General features: G+C 37.9%; 1 protein-coding gene across 7 annotated transcripts; it reads right to left on the bottom strand.

Moving 5' to 3' along the window:
• Nucleotides 1–37: 37 nt before the first annotated feature.
• LOC113683202 (uncharacterized) lies at nt 38–14,946 on the bottom strand. 7 transcript variants are annotated; one of them, XM_027200413.2, is made up of 24 exons: nt 14,611–14,946; nt 13,423–13,484; nt 12,762–12,935; nt 12,327–12,419; nt 11,972–12,054; nt 11,795–11,878; nt 11,316–11,431; nt 10,922–11,058; nt 10,633–10,821; nt 9,973–10,059; nt 9,077–9,208; nt 8,569–8,661; nt 8,389–8,451; nt 7,737–7,955; nt 7,399–7,601; nt 6,888–6,941; nt 5,755–5,908; nt 5,241–5,422; nt 4,660–4,804; nt 4,171–4,272; nt 3,421–3,633; nt 3,119–3,301; nt 2,699–2,845; nt 38–2,070 (listed from the first exon to the last, which is right to left on the bottom strand). In XM_027200413.2, exons 1-24 carry the CDS (start codon nt 14,636–14,638, stop codon nt 1,822–1,824), a joined length of 3,192 nt encoding a protein of 1,063 aa, XP_027056214.2. In that variant the 5' UTR covers nt 14,639–14,946; the 3' UTR covers nt 38–1,821. The 7 variants fall into 7 exon arrangements, with proteins under 7 accessions (XP_027056214.2, XP_027056215.2, XP_089036738.1 ...); XM_027200414.2 differs by having other exon boundaries at nt 3,421–3,630; XM_089180612.1 differs by having other exon boundaries at nt 13,423–14,501; nt 14,611–14,911.
• Nucleotides 14,947–16,260: the final 1,314 nt, after the last annotated feature.

Here is a 16,260-nt window from a genome sequence, read left to right as displayed (position 1 = left end):
GCTAGAGTTTCGTGCTCTCATAGACCACTACAAGTTATCGTTTAATGGTTGCTTATTTTATTTTGATAGTAATTTCTCATAACACAGTGTAACAAAACGTGTTCCCAACAGGTACCTGTTCAATTCTTTCTTCATAACAAAAAACAAGCCGGACTACAGCAATTACAAATGTAGAAACTTAATTGGCGTTATATGATCCAGCGTTTATTTATCCTCAGTAATACAAACTCCCATTTTTCCGGAATTGTAGTATTTAGCTGTTTGGTTAGCTAAAATTTTAATGAGTTAAATGTCCAATTGAATTACGACTTTGTGTCAACAAACCTAACCATAAAACATGCGCAGAGTACTTAACAGTGCTTACAAAACATCAGAACGCGACGTGTATTCCAGTTCAAGCTACAGTAGTTCAATTTGAAACACTGACTTTGATCGAGCAGTGGTTTAATAGTTTCAGTCGAAATGACGGCATTTTTTTCCAAAATCGGCGACCCTTCACTTTGCAGAAGTTCTAAGGTTACTCTCCTTCTTCTTCCTCTCCGTATTTTGTAGTTTCGTCAATAATTTTCTCTCGTGGCCGGCCGGGTTTGGTCTGTTTGTATTCAAACTGGCTTCCTTCTTCGATCTTCCCTTTCGGGAGTGACTCAGATTTGTAGCCACACGATCGAAATTATAATAATCATATTCGTCCATGTAATACTCGATGTAGTTCACCATACGACGGCGTTGAGTAACTCCTTTCATTTCTGCAGCAGTATTTGTCTTTTGTAGATATTCTTTTACGTTCAGGTCAATCGGGATTTTGCTTTTTGGCCGCTTCCCTTCACCCAGTCGTTCAAAGTGCTTTTGTGATGAAAGTCTAGCCTTTCAGGTCTTCAAATACAAGCTTTAGAGCGTGGAACGCCTTGAAGTTATGTGACACACGGCACGCCCTCGCTTCAAAAGCTGTCTTTCGATTGGTTGGGAAACTTGAAACGTGATGTTTAGTGTAACGTGCGATCTGATGAAATTATTGAGAATAGCTGCATCGATAAAAGCGTGGAATTGCATCATGAAATTCCGCGTGGTCAATGGAAAACAATTTCCTACGGCTTAGCGTAATTACCATGATACGCGGCGTTGAAAACGACTTAAGTTTACCCACCAAAGCTTGTGTAGGGCATAGTATGGTACCCTTTCTCAAACACATATGAAGCTGTTTGCTGAGGGCACTATGCAACCAGACTGAACCTTGTTTCCACCTGCTCTAGCTTTTTTACGTAAAGCGACTGGCAGTTTTGCTCGGCTAAACAGGTTGGAATATTAAAATTGTAACTTTTTCTCACTAAAATTAATTTAGAATATGGCTCAACTTTTTGGCGACAAAAGCTTACTACCCTTGTAGCCCAAAGCTCGTCATTTATATATATTCCAAGTTTTTAGCCAAATAAGGTATTAAGCTTTTTCAATTCCTAATCTTTTTAGGGTGGAGTCTAAAGTCTCTGAGTGGCAGAATAGAAAGTTTAATCATCTCCATGGTTTTTTTGAAACCTAATGTTAACTAAAGCTCGAACACTGAGCCAACTCGTATTTTCTGCAGTGGATTGCAGATGTGTCAAGCCTCTTAAAACTGAATTAAATGGGGAACGTTTTGCCGAGTCAATTAACGGGACTCCTTCTCTTCCTCTGCCATGGAAGGATCCAAATCCACTTTTTCTTTAGTTCATTTACACGAATGGTGTTTTAAAAATAAGCGTGGCTATTTTAAAGAGAGCTGGTGCGTAAAGCATCACACATCATGCCTTATCGTCACTTTGGATTTTAAGCACACGAGGAATCTATTCAGTTAACTACGAGGGCCTTCTTTAAACATTTAACAAGGAAGCAGTCGTCTGGCTTGACAAACGGGTAGTCATCATTACGAAATCTGTCGAGGGCAATTCTTGTGTCATCCCAGCGTTTGTTGAATGGCTTGGTGACTCTTTTCATGTAGTAATTGGACCTCTTATCGATGTTTGCGCTTAGTTCTTCCTCTAGGCGATTGATCTCGTCGACTTTGAGCTGGTTTCTGTCTTTTTCCTCACATTTAAGCTGAAAAATGAAGTAAAAATTAGCTATTCATGATTATTTTAAACATCGAGAAAGAGCTAGTTCATCCTTTTCCCCTAAGATGAGAACGACCGGGAACTAAAATCTACCCCAGCAAAAACTTAATATCTAAAGAGTCTACTTTATTTACTAAACAATCAAAATTTGTCGATAAACTTGTCCCGTTGCCAAGATTAGAATTTCCCTTAAACTTCATGCTTGGCTAGTGCAATTTTCAAGTCGTGTGCACCAGACGATTTACCTTTTAGAAGTTTTTCTTCTAAAAAGACTCTTTTTTAAAATGGGACTTGAATGTGAAGGATAACCTTAAAATTTTTGATCAGAAATAGTCAAGAGGAACCTCACGAGGAAAGTTTACAAGAGTAAAAGTGGCCTGGTGAAGAAGTAAGTGGGTTACATGGGCACTCAAATCACTTCTTCTGCTTTAAAATCTACACAGAACATTCAGGTACCCTGCCTTACAGCTTGTCAAGCCCCGACACTTTGTTGCAATGTTGCGAAAAAAAAAGAAAAGCATTCGGGGATTCACATAAAAGATTGTTCGTATTCAGTGTCTATGTAACTTCTGATGGAATGTATAGTAAAGTATGCAACACATATTGACCATTACCTCTATCTTTTCTTGGATTTTGGTTTCCTTCTCAGGGTCACTTTGCAATCGAATAAATTTGATTAATTTTTCGGCCTCGTCCATCCAGGCTCGAACTTCTTTCATCAAATCCCCCATCTGTTTCACCTTACTTTGGGTATCTTGAAGCTAAAATGTGTATTTTCAATAACGACAATGTTATTAGTTGTATCATAATTATCATACAACAGAAGTTCCTGTTGAAATTCACACTTACATGTAATATTTAAGGGAATTGCTAATAATTTTTTACTCTAAACTCACCAGCGCCATCGATTATTCTTGCAACAATGCCATTTTTGGTTGGATTTATTTTGAAAGGGAAAAACAGAGGGATAAAATATAAGCGCTGCAAAGAAAACGCAACGGTAAGTTTCGTCTGGTTTTACTTTCAATGCTTACCACTGCTTTCCTCTCCTTGACTGAGTTACTAATCGCTTTCCAGCATTCATCAAAGTCTTCCAATTGGTCCCAGATTGCTTTAGCGGTAGAATTGTGGTAGTCAGCATCTCTTATGAGTTCTTCTCCAATCTGGTGGAGAGATTCCAGTCGCGTGCCTTGTGCATCCATTTCGCGCTCTAATGTCTGTTGGAAAAAAAAATACTGAAAAGGTGAACGATTGTGCAGCTGGGCCTAGAGCTGCTGTAAAACAGAACTGAACGAGGGTTTCTGTGCTTTTAATTACTGATCAGCTCTTTTCGTACCTCTAGCAAATTCAAGTGCATTTTCACTTGTTCCTCATCTGTGATATCCGTTTGGCCAATAACATCCATGGTTTGTTCTTTACTTGACAACCAGGACAGTAGAACAGTCTCTTCTTCGCGAAGTTTATTCCAGTCGATAAGGGCTTTGTAAAGCTTCTCTTTCCATTCTTCTGCCCACGTCCACACTGCAGCCCAACGTTCACTCAAAACCTGCTTCCGAGAAAAAGAGGAGGGCTGGTGAATTAGAGATAGAGGACCAAGTTGTCCGTCCTAATTGCTCCAAATGATAATTGGTGATTACCATTCTCTTTCATCTTTAATCGGGAACAGTGTTTTCTATCATTTACACCAAAACATTACCCTAGCTGTTTTTTTTTCATGAACAGACAGGATTTCATACCTATTTTTTTCATACTTAAAAGATGCGCCGCCTACTGGTGAGATTTCATAAAATATTCCATTCACACCACTCATTTAACTCCTAAAAGATAAGTTTATTTGAAGGGGGATCTCGATGTAAGTATACATCTCCTGGTTTTTGTGTTTATTCACACTGAGAAGAGGGTCTCAATGGGGTGATGGGTAACGGATGGTTTCTTTCTGTTTAAGTTAACAAAAAATTATATGGTTAATTTTTTCATGACTTAAGTTTAAAATTTGTCGTTTTTCACGCCTTAAGGCTGAACTTTTTGCCGTTGTTCGACTAAAGGTTAACCCCATTGAGATTTTCCTAGAAAGATTATCACTCACTTTGACCCAGTCCCGAATGGTTTCATCTATAGCAGGATCTTCCATGTCCATATCAAGTATCATATTCACCATGGAATGATTAGACAAGTCTTCCTGGAATGTCTAGGATAAGATCGAGTCTTTAGAAAATGAAACAGTAGGAGGGGCATGGTGAAGTTAAGAGACTATTTCACTTTGAGACGAGAGAAGATCGAAGATAAAGGAATTCATCTTACTTATTTTATGCAAGAAAGATAAAAAGACCAGCTTTTCCATATTGTTACAAATCGAAAGCTTTGAAAAATTTAATGGATCTTATTGAGTAGGACGACGTTTCTAGCAGTTTTATTTTATATATATAACCCTAAATAGGAGGGTAAGCTAACTACAAGCTCAACTTATCTAAATGCATCAGCCACAGTGGAAGGTTGAAAAATGTCTGACTTATCAGTGGCTTTTAAAGACAAACGGTGGACGCAAAGTACGTTAGTTATTGAGTTCATTGAAAACCTTATGATTGACGATTTGAAGGTTTACTCCTTCGTATGTTGGCTCCACGTCATCATCTAAGGCCATCCGGGCCTCGGCACGGACAAGCCAGTCATTCATCCGCTCCAAGTGCTGATTGAGCAAAATTACATACAGGTCGAACAACCTACGGAGGAAGGAAGAATCAGTAAATGATGAATGAGTTTGCAATTTAATAAGTCAGCTTATCAACTATCTTAAGGTTAAGCCAGGATAGAATTATTAGCCAAGAGACTGGACCCTATCCTAAAGGAAATTCCTTACAAGTATTTTCAGACTCAAGCTCTCTGGACTCCCGGGAATACTGTTGCATTTTCTTCGCGAGTTGCTTAAAAGTCTTGGTAGGGTACAAGAGAACATAATAAAATGCTCTGTTGGTGAAGAATGAACGAAGGTGTTTAAAATTCCCAGTGACATAACTTTTTGGCTCAGGGTTGGTTATTCTTAGATCCCAAAATGCGATATCTTTAAGAAACACAATTAAGAAACTAGCGCGTCACGAGGGGTTCAGACAGGATCCAGTTTCATCCTATCCTGTTTAAAGAGAACAGAAAAACAATTACCTTTGATGCTCCTTATTCACGACTTCCTCAGTCCTCTTCAGTTTTCCTTCTGTTGCCTCCATTCTATCACTAAAGTATTCCTCATGCGAACTATCAAAGCATTTTTCGTTGACCAGATTTTTTCCCTCCTCTAGAACATCATAAGTATGGGCCTCAACCGACTCCAACTCAAGCAGAACGTCCTTTTCGAGACAATGTGAAATCATCCCAAACGTTAGTTTAGTTTCAAGTACGTTTGATCTGTTGTGTAGTTAAGCAGGAAGTAACTCAACAAATTAATGTAAAACGCGGTTTACAAGCCATTCGTTGGTGGGGTAAAACTATGCAAAAATGTGTCTTTTTTTGCTTATTTTCTTTGCGAATAACTGGGACTTCGGGAAGCGTATTTCTCTTTCATTTATTTGAATATATGTATTCATAGTGATCAACGTAGAGACAACTTCTCAGGCTAAACGGATAACACACGGAAACTCATTAAACGTCAAACATCAGGGCTACAGATAATAAGAGTAACCTTGTGTTGGTCCAACGCTTTTTTCGTGGTCTGTAAGTCCATTGATTCTTTGTCCGACTGTCCTGCACCGTACTCGATGTCAAATAAATCTCGATCAACGGCGTCTAATTTCCTCTTCAGGCAGTCCACAAAGTTGATTGAGCCAGCTGGGGAGCTGTTGTGAATGAGAAGATCAAGTATACGCATTTTGAATGATACCTTCATTAGGAAAAATCCCCCACAACTTCTCCGAAATATCGTTTAGTCTATTGAGTTATGGCTTTGCTTACCAAGGTGCATATGATCTCCCTATCATACTGTAAAATTGGAATAAACAAATAACAACAACAACAATGGCTGCTTCTACTTTGATTTGTTAGTTTCATTCTCATTATAAAATACTATCTATCTCGGCATGGTCTTTGCAAGATTACAGTTAAGTTTGCATCATTAGAAATTACGTTGTAAAGTAAAATATTAAATTAGGTGCTTTGTTAGGTTTAGTTTGTAATCTCAAATTTTGCAGAAAGAAAGGAATTTATTGGCTGTGTCAAAAAGATAATCCGTGACCAGTGTTTCCACTCGTGTTTCAGGAAAGAAGAAAAGCCATTATTTCCAACTCATTTTATTCTAAGACCTTGGGGATTTAAATCATATCGTCTTGTAGACTTCTCTTCATGCTTACAAGACTTGGGTACAATCAGTGGTTCTATCGATCGCAGACAGGTTTCGAATATCTCAACACCTGATCAGGAAAACTCGGATTAGAAAAAGTTTAAGAAAATGTCTTTTTTACAAATGATCTTTTTCTTTGATGCGATCTGTACTCGACTCTCATCGATCTTAACTATCAATAACAGTTTCATAGGAGGGACCAGCAGAAAAGAAATTTAATCGCCATAGGAGAGAAACTGATAAATCAAGAAAGAGAACGGATGGAAAAAATTGTAACGGAGGTCATCATAGATCGTTACAGATAGCGATCAAGAGATTAGATTTAAGTTGCAGGATCAGAATTAATAAATGATAATCTCACCAAATGATAGTATTTGCTTTCGATTCAAAGATGATCCAAATGCATTAGTGTTCAATTAGTAATGCGTGTTTCAATGGATGTAATTTGGTGAGAAAATTGAAACAAAATCGCTCCTTACCCGACGTTATTTTCTCTTTGTCCTCCCAAATTGATCTGAATTTGGGTCAGGTATCTATAAACACAACGTCAGCTTCGCAGGTTGAGATTTGTACTTGTATTGGAACTGGACAGTGCTTTTTGTTCCCTCAAACTTTTGACTTGACTCTTCTCCAATTTCAAGGACAAAAATAATCTCACCCATAGCTTAATTCTCGCAATGCGGCAATGGGCTAATCTTAGCATTTTGGTTTACTTTAATTCGGATATTGAAGCAGCCGGCCTTTTTGGAATCCTTAGGCATGTACATGTTGTATTTTTATGACATTCCTGGGACGCAAGATTGACCTCGCAATATTTAAGGAAAGGAGAACGGAAGCCTAGAGAGAAGGCCTTCATTAAATAGAGTAGTTGAGAAAGTAGAATATGTGGCCTTTATTTAACGTAGTACCAAACGATAGGGCGATATTGCGTACCTTCTACGTTGTACCGCAGCTTTACGCTGTCGCTTTGCAAAATTAATGTTTCTTTACCTGGGAGGACTGGACTCATCCTTGCCATATCTAAAATAATGAACCAGGCTAGCATCAGGAGACTGTTCGCCATCATCTTCAGTGCTAACGGAGAGCCAAGACGCCCGTCCATCGGGTTCTGTTTTCTTTGGATTTTCCTCACCAGAGATACGTGCAGTGGATACCAACAAAACCTCTCTGGTTTTATTTGTTCTGCCGTCAGGCTAAGGGGCGTACAATTGAATGACATTAGTTCCCGATACTTATTGCGAAGTGCAAATAACAAAGGGGCCTCGTAATTTGTAACGAATGTTTTATTAGGCTGTCTTGGTTTTCTTTATGATTATTCAATTACGTACCAGTGTTGTGTTTTCGTGGAGCACCTCTCCCTTTCTATCTTTCTCAGGAGTAGCTGCGTCCTTGTTGGAGCCATCACCTTCTTTTGCATCAATCTCGGCGTCACTTTTACCACTTCTCTCTCTTTCTTGTTCATCCTCTACCGTGCTAATTGTCTTTTTCACTATCTCATCAACAACTGTCTCTTCAGTTTCTATGTTCACAACTGGAGCTCGCTCTGTCTGTAAATTTAATTGAGATTCAAATATAAGGCTGCTCCAGTTGGAAACAAGAAAAATCTTAAATATTTGGTCATTCTATTATTATTATGACTTAATAGCAAACTGGAGATGGAGTATGATACCTTATTTGTGCTGTAACGCGAACTTTTTTTTAATCGCGAAACTGAGGAGACTCGATTTAATGCCGACTGACTATTCTTGATAAGGATATTTCAAGTCGACATCATTTTTTGTCTGAACATATTTTAAGATTCAAATCTGATATCTTTTGAAAAGGGCCATGGTAGTGTTCCCTTTACTAGGGACTAATGTCATGAACGTCTGTTTCTTAAGTTTCACTGCGCTGCACATCTCATGTTATCAACTATTTACTTTGTCGTCAACTAAACATTTTAGCTGCCCACCAATGCAGCATATATCTTTGATCATTTACCCTCTTCTCTACTGTATAGGTAATACGCTTCTCTGAGTCGCTTTTTGCATCGCCAGGTACCACCTATTAGAGGAATGTAGGTTTTGTGATGTAGTTGTGATGTATCTTTATTGTAATGATAAACCCTTCTCTTCCTTTCAACACTGAAATCTCTCTACTTCAAAGAAACTTCAAAATTACCTCTTTATGGTTTTCATGCGTTTGACCATTCTGAACCATGCTGATTAATTTATCCACTCTGGCAGAATCATCTTCGCTATTTTGAGACGATAACTATATGGGAAAGAAACGATCATTTATTTTATTTGTAGGACTTTTGATCCTGTTGGGATTAACAGACGACTACTTTATTTAACCACAGAATATAAGCTTATATCCATTACCTAGAACTTGTTAAAATAAAGCCATACCAGAAAGATTCCTTACTTTGTCCTAACCGGAGAACGTCTGTTTTAAGATATCACAAGCTAAAATGCATTCATTTATCTTGTACCGAAGATAAGCTCAAGAGCAAGATTTTTTCATTCTGCTTTATCATTATCTGCACTTTTATTGGACAGTTTTCTGCGTAAAGCTTTTCTCGTAAATCACTGCTGGAGAAGTGTCGTCGATGTGTGTACAATGGGAATGTCTTTAACGAACAATCAATCGAAAGCATGCTCGTGTAAATGCACAAACGAGTATATACCATGTTAGTGCTGGAAGTGGATGTTACGTGACTATCTGATGTGACATTTCTGGTGGCGACCTTGTACTCGTATGATTCATTCCATGACATCTGAGGTGACGATGTGAACGTTAGAGGTTCGTCTTTGAGCTCCTGTAATAGTGAAATAATTCATCAAATGATGATAAAGACGAAATTGTTTGTTATCAATCTCCTTCTGAAACCTTAACTTAGAAGGCAATTTCAAGCCATCACTACTTTTGAGGATGTCATTACGCAGTTCCGTCGCCCAAAGGTTGTCCAAAATTCGTTTTGCTCCTCGACCGCTAAAGCAAAGCAAGATGACTTCTTAGTTTAGTTCACTTTTAGGAGCCGCCAAGAACTACACATAAGCAATACAGGGTCTAAGGGTCATTTTGGTTATATGCTTTTGCGCGAGTGTCGGTATTATATGCATTTCTAAATTTTCCTATCCGATGATGTAGCAAATATTCACGTTATCCTCGTTCTAATCGGCGTTTAGGAGCAAATCAAACAAACCCAAATAAAACCAGACCATACCATATTACATTAAGTCATCTCCTCGTAACAAGCATTTAAAATTTGAATTACAGCGTATGAAAAGAGGCGGACTAGTAGGATGTTGATGCATCACTCGATGCACACAGTTCACTGGCGACGCCGCAATTTATGTTCGTAACTTTTTTACTTCACTGGTTTGTCAAAAACGAATGTTCGTTGGACGGAATGGAATGTTCAACCAATTCGTAGCACAGGGTTGGTTCTACCGAGTTTCTCAGGGAGCTGGGAAAAGAAGTGATCTAAATATTACCAGAAAGAACTCCCCCCTTAGGAATAAGGCCTGCAAGAGTAATGCAATCTACCAGCTTAAATCTATCGAATTTTCTTATCAATACCTTAGAGTCTGGACTTGAGGCTCTCGATGAATTTCTGGATGAACTGCCCGAGGGTTTTCGAAACGGTGACACTACAAAACCTTTTCGCTGAAAACATAAAAAAGTGAATGTCATTAACTTTGGCAGATCGGCCTTTGAGCATCTTACTAAGTCACTCCCTAAGATCATAAGCCTAACATGGAGGAAAATTACATCAACGTTTCACAAGAGATTATAAACTCAGATTATCTTGTCTTTCATCATCCTGTACTTTTAACTATTGAACGACTGTAAAATTTAACATTACATAATTGACTGCAGATTAATAAATTAAGATGAGAGTGATCTTCCCAGTAACGAACATGCACTTACTGCTTGAAAATATAGCCTAAAAAAATCACCACTGCTTTACTAGTGTTTATTGGAGCGAGGATCACTTTCATCTTCATTTTAATTAATGTCAGCATTATTAGCGTTGTACGATTTTGAGTATAATTGTTATCATCACGAAACTCTACTTCGCAGCTTTTATTTAAAACACTAGGGCGGTGTTAGAGGGGCAGTGTTCCGCGAACAAAACTGAACGAACTCGATGGAGAGTCACGTTACGGCTTGCAAAAAAGATCGGTTGTGACATAGACTGGTATCACGAGAGGGAAAATAAGAACTGAATCATCGTACCCCTTGTATCTGAATCGATGAAGGGAAACCAGTCACATGAAGAACTCGTTCATTTCCCACAGATTGGTTTTCATAGAAGACACTATCATTCTTTCCTTGATGAGTAGTGCTTGTCGTTCTGACATCATAAGTTGTAGCACGCGAACTTGACGTTTCATACCGTGTGGAAAAGGTCTGTACTTTGTATTCCTGTAAAAGGAAGTCCAGAAATTAAAACCCGTCTGATACCTTATTTGTTTGCTTCATTTTTGGCAGATAACGAATAACATTTTTATGCATGTATACTCACCGTTTTTACTTCAGATAATGTTTGTTTCCTGAATGTTTCAAAACTCTCGACCGATAATGCTCCGCTCCTCGTGAATTGATACAAATATGATAAGAAAAGCGTTATCATATTTTTATCTGGTGTTTCGATTCCAAAATCTGGAAGAATTTAGATAAAAAATTAAATTATGTATCTATCACAGAGAATATACTGGACGTTATCGGTCAAACAGCAAAACCCCACTTCTAGACAAACTGAGTAAAACTAGCTTTTGGTAAATTACTTACATGTGGAAAACATTTTGTGGCTTAAAATACAAAAGGAGTTTGCCTATACGAAATTCTTATTGAAAGATTTTCTTACATAGGCTTAAGGCTAAAGTACTTGCATTATAGATGCCAAGTAATAACTTTACCTTCCAAGTCAAAAATAGGAGGTACTCCATAATTTTTAGTGGCCAGGTTAAGGGCATTTGCAAGGCGTTTCTCCCCGTCACTTGCTGATATTGCATCAAAGTTAAAGTGAGATGGGCTATAAGATGACAGAAAATAAGCAACTATTACTAATATTTTAAGCAAATGAAGATCATCGCAGTATATACTCAACTTAAGCAGTTGAGAAATAAGGCCTGATTACTAATATCTAAAGCAGACCTATTATGGAGACGCAGTCTTCCGATCGTTCAACACTGCCATGAAGATGAGGAATTTCTCTCATATTTGGTTTCCTCAGTTAAAGATATGAGGTGTCTTGGACAGGTCGTAAGTAAAATATACTTATGTTCGCACATTGGGCACCAAGGCGACGAGATAAGTGACCCTCGATAACGTTTAATGCTATGCATAAGTATGTTTACCATATCAGCCTGAATGGATACCAACACGAAAGGCTTACTTGAAAGAGTGAAGGAGCGCATTAAATGCTAAACCATCCATCCAGCTCGTGGTTAGGTTAGTCACTTCTACTTTACTTTTGTATCTGTTGTAGATCAAAAGAGTAAAGCAAAGCTATGTTAACTCATCATTAGAATTAGTCAACCTTATTGATTGCGAATTCGTGAGAGATACAAACCCTTTCAGCTGATATTGACACCATCCTAGAAGCTTTTGATCGACTCCATAATCTGTTTGAGAGGGTTGAATCGCCTTGATTACCTTTTCAAGGGACATAGTTTGAAACAAAAATTATTTAAGAGATAACGTAACAAAAATCATTACGATGTAGGCCGAAACGTTTATAGTGATAACGAACTTTGGAAAGCAGAAAAGAATAAGGAAAAAATAACTGGGAAAGAAGGTCAAGAAAGAAAAGACTTGTACGGCTTCGAAGGAGAACACTGAAAGCTGAAAAAATATTAAATTATCAGAACTATGTTAGACATTAAAAAAATAAGTTGCCTCTGCATCCAAATCAAAATTTCAACAACCTGAAATTGAAAGATGATACTCCACACCAAGCTTATCGTAGCCTGCTGAACACCGGATACAATCTCGCTGGCTGTAACGCTTCCTGTTCGTACCTAGGAATAAACAAGACATTAGTTGCGCATAACTAAACACAGCATTGGTGATTGACTTCCTGTTTTTCTCAGTGCTCAGGTGATCATGGAGCTGTGCAAGCTCTGATTGGTCGATACAGGGCTTCATTACAATTAACAGCTATTTGACGAATTCAGTAACGCTATTATTTGACAGCATTCATTATTAGGCTTGACTCAGTTGCCTCAGGTTTGGCTCAAATTGTCTTGTCTGAAGAGATTTATCTTCTTATTTCAATTACACACGAGTCAATTCGAGGAGCAAGAAATGACAGTCATGGAATAACTCGATCGAATATTTCAAGCTTGTTTTAGGATGCATACCTTGTTTCTAGCCAAGTGTCCCATAGCCTCCTGGATATTTTTAATGTTAGCTATGCGGCTGTTTTTCGTGTCTCTCAAAACTTTGATTCCAAGAAGTACTTCAACAAGTGTGAGTAAAACTTTCCCATCTTTCGATCCGTTGACAAGGTTAGAGACTCTTACTGGAGGATTCGCCTGTAGAAAATGTTTCGTGAAGTTTAGAATCATCAAGGGTAGCTGAACTGTTTTTGGTGTTGTGAACAAAAACAAAATCAAATTGACGGAAAGAAAACTGATATTATTAACATGATAGAGAGGATATATACCGCAAGAAAAAAGTAAATAGTTCAAAATCTTAGCTTTACCTTGAATGATTGGGAAACTCACTCAAAAGCTATACATTAGTGAAACTAATTCGGCTTAAAGCTGGACTCTTATATCTACTTTCCTAGTTTTTTTCTTTATAGCCCTACCACTCCAAAGCCTCCACATGTACTGAGTATGTCCACTAAAAGCAAAAATGTTAAAATGCTATACTGGTCAAAAGAGAGAAAGCAATCAAGTCGAATTCGATCGAGCAAAAAAGTGAGAATCTTAAATCTAAGACGACCTTCAACTATTACCCTCTGACGCCATAAATCCCAAGGTCATGGCGGCTTACACTCTTTCAAGTGACTCTTACTTTTGCTAATTGAAGATTAATCCATCGAGTAAAAACCCTCTCATGCCTGTCCAATTGACTGTCTGTGGAGAGAGCAAAATTTCTTTAGTGTAACCAGTCATGATCATAATTTACACCGGTCTGATGTAAAAAATAAGCGAGCACCTTCTCTCAGGACACCGGGAATCGAGACTCTCACCTGCTTGGACTTCTCGTTCCTAGCTCATCCCGCATCACGCTTATTGATTCTTTTTCAAAAAGTCAGATGTTTGAGCGAGGGTGCTAATATTGCCGAGATGGTCACAATATGCATGACAAGAAGATTTTTAAATAGTGTTTATTAGACATGATAAAAAAGGCGTTTTGCATAGTTGAAGATTACGGTCGTTTGAAGACTCCCTCATCTAATTGAATTTGCAACGATGCTCTTTTTTCTTGAATCCATAGCTTTTTCCGAACTTCAAGGGCGAGTAAAATATCGATCGTGCTTGCACCAATGTACCGAAAATCTCTTAATAGTTCGGTTTTTTCCAAGACGTTTTTTCCCCTTTTGGAGGCCTGTTGACAATGAAATGCTAAAACAAAGATTCAGTTTATATAATTTACTGTTGACAGTGAGAAAGAGATTACTTAGGGTTTTAGTGGATAAATTTGGTACGCGAAGTGTCGCTTCAGTTGTCTCGTACAGCTGAAGCTCTCGAAAGAACAAAAGAAATTGTTTGGGCGCGTTAAACCCGACAAAGAAGCGGTATCAACCGCCAAAAAAAAATATGCATATTAATGCGCGTTATGAGCTTGCAAAGCACGTAAATCGACTGAATTGCACATTTCTATACGTTGAAGTTTTCAGTAATAAGTTTGCAATTAAACTTATGTTTAGCTGCGATGTAGCCTAGAATAATTTGTCTAAATCCACTTAACATAAGTTTCTTGATTACGCACCATTGGTTTCTGCTCTCTGAGTACGTATGTGCTCTACGAAGCAACACTTAAAAGTCCTACTGATACGTTCACTGCTTTTTAGGCTATAGTCGGATATAATCCTTAATAATTGGCATTCCACCTTCTTGGGTGAGAGCTTGAGATGCTGCTGTTATCTGCTGTTATCGCATGTAAATTATTACAATTAATGGGTATTCAAAACAAACGATATTCTTTAAACGCTAGCTTACAGCTTATTTTTCTTCATGGTACCGCGATCTCTCTTACCTTTCATAAAGATGTATTCTGCGTTCATTGTCGATTGCGTTTGGGAGCGATATTGAAGATCCTCAAAGGAATTTATTCCAAAAAAGTGGTCTTTCAGCGAACTTCGAGTTAGTCAGTTTGACTAGGGAAGATTGTTTGAAGGCTGTTGATAATCAGTTCAACTTGCCAGATCTCAGTCCATCGGCGGTTTTGCGATCGGGAACTCAGATGAAATCCCCTTGTACACTTCAGGTAAATATTTTTGAATCTTAGCTCGAAGATCTTCTATCATTCTCTCGCCATTATGGACAAAATGTCACGCAACACTGCCTTTCCTGTTGTTGTTATCTGTCATGTAAAGAAAAATTTATTACATGTCACATGCAAATTAAAGAAGATATTTTGTTCTAATGTATAAATAGATTTTTAAGAACATGGCTCCTCGGTATTTTGAAATTCGTTTCAGATACTACCGTTTCTGACAGGTTTTAATCTTATCCTTATGAAGGGGAAGTAGGATCGAATTGGTACCACCAAAATCATGTGCGGAATGTCATAGGATTCTTTTTAAAGAAAATTCCACCTCATTCGAAGCAGAACGGGATTGATGTCGATCGAAAGAGTCCACCGGAAAAAATAAACGCTATTCAGGGGTATGGATCGGTGGCGCAATCAAGATTTGTTAATGAAGCTTATATAGGTAGAAAAATTTCCAGGGATTTTAACCACTCCTACTCCTAAAAGGGAGGCATAACATAACATAAGCTTAAACAGATGTTAATGAAGCTCTGATAAGCAGGTAAGGTTATTTATGGCTTGAGTTTTCTTTTTTCACATTCGAGTAGGGAATAGTGTGAGTAGTAATAAGTATAAATCTCGAAACTTTCTTGTTGTGAACCGTGATTTATGATGACACATAATAATTCATTCGAACGCAAGTGAGTTTTGTGCATAATGAGCAAAGCTCGGACAAAATAAAAGTCTCATTAAATCGATGAATACTATAAATAGCTTTTGAGTGAACAGATAAAAATTTTGATGCATATGTAAATTTCTTTTCATTTAATGCAACCTTAAAGTTAGAAAGAGAAAAAAAAACCTACCAACTACCAACAAACTGAAATATATTTAAGTAAAGAAATGATCCTCGCAAATGGACCGTAATTTTGGCAAATACGAAAAGAAGCTGAAACATTCAGGCTTCGACGGGATTCGAACCCATGCCTCCCAGGTACTAGCTGGTCCAACTGAGCAACGAAGCAAGACAATGGGAGCGACAAATATTTGCTTGACTTTCATCCGCAGGTCAAATAAAAATTAATTTCATTGCAGTTTTAAATATAAGGTCAGTATGTTATTAACACATCGCAAAGTGAATGAAACAGTAATTCCCCTGACAACACTTTTGGTCTTCTCTTTGTCGATTCCTGTACATTACCGCTGGCCCATAGTTAAGTTTTGCAGGGGAGTACATTCAGCTTAGGGTTAACCCTTTTATACCCTCACATCAGTATGCATATTCTCCATACTGCCCCTATACATTATCTTATGTGCAAACAAGGAGAATTGGTCTGTCAATCAACAACTTCTTTATTTGGTGATCATTTCTTTTATTCTTGTGACCGTCAAGTTTGATTCTGGAGTGATTTGGTAAGGAGAAAATAGATGCTA

This window comes from Pocillopora damicornis, chromosome 8 (genome assembly GCF_964200805.1).
Source record: "Pocillopora damicornis chromosome 8, jaPocDami1.2, whole genome shotgun sequence".
NCBI classification, from domain to species: Eukaryota; Metazoa; Cnidaria; class Anthozoa; order Scleractinia; family Pocilloporidae; genus Pocillopora; species Pocillopora damicornis.
Note: the sequence above shows the minus strand (reverse complement) of the source record. Positions and strands in the feature narration are given on the sequence as shown.

Excerpts from the sequence above, each read along its gene's own strand:
- LOC113683202 (XM_027200413.2), bottom strand. The coding sequence starts at position 14,638 with ATGAACGCAGAATACATCTTTATGAAAG. Across the intron at positions 12,055-12,326 it reads GTATCATCTTTCAATTTCAG|GTAATCAAGGCGATTCAACC; the intron begins GTTGTTGAAATT and ends TCCCTTGAAAAG. Across the intron at positions 11,879-11,971 it reads TGTCAATATCAGCTGAAAGG|ATACAAAAGTAAAGTAGAAG; the intron begins GTTTGTATCTCT and ends GATCTACAACAG.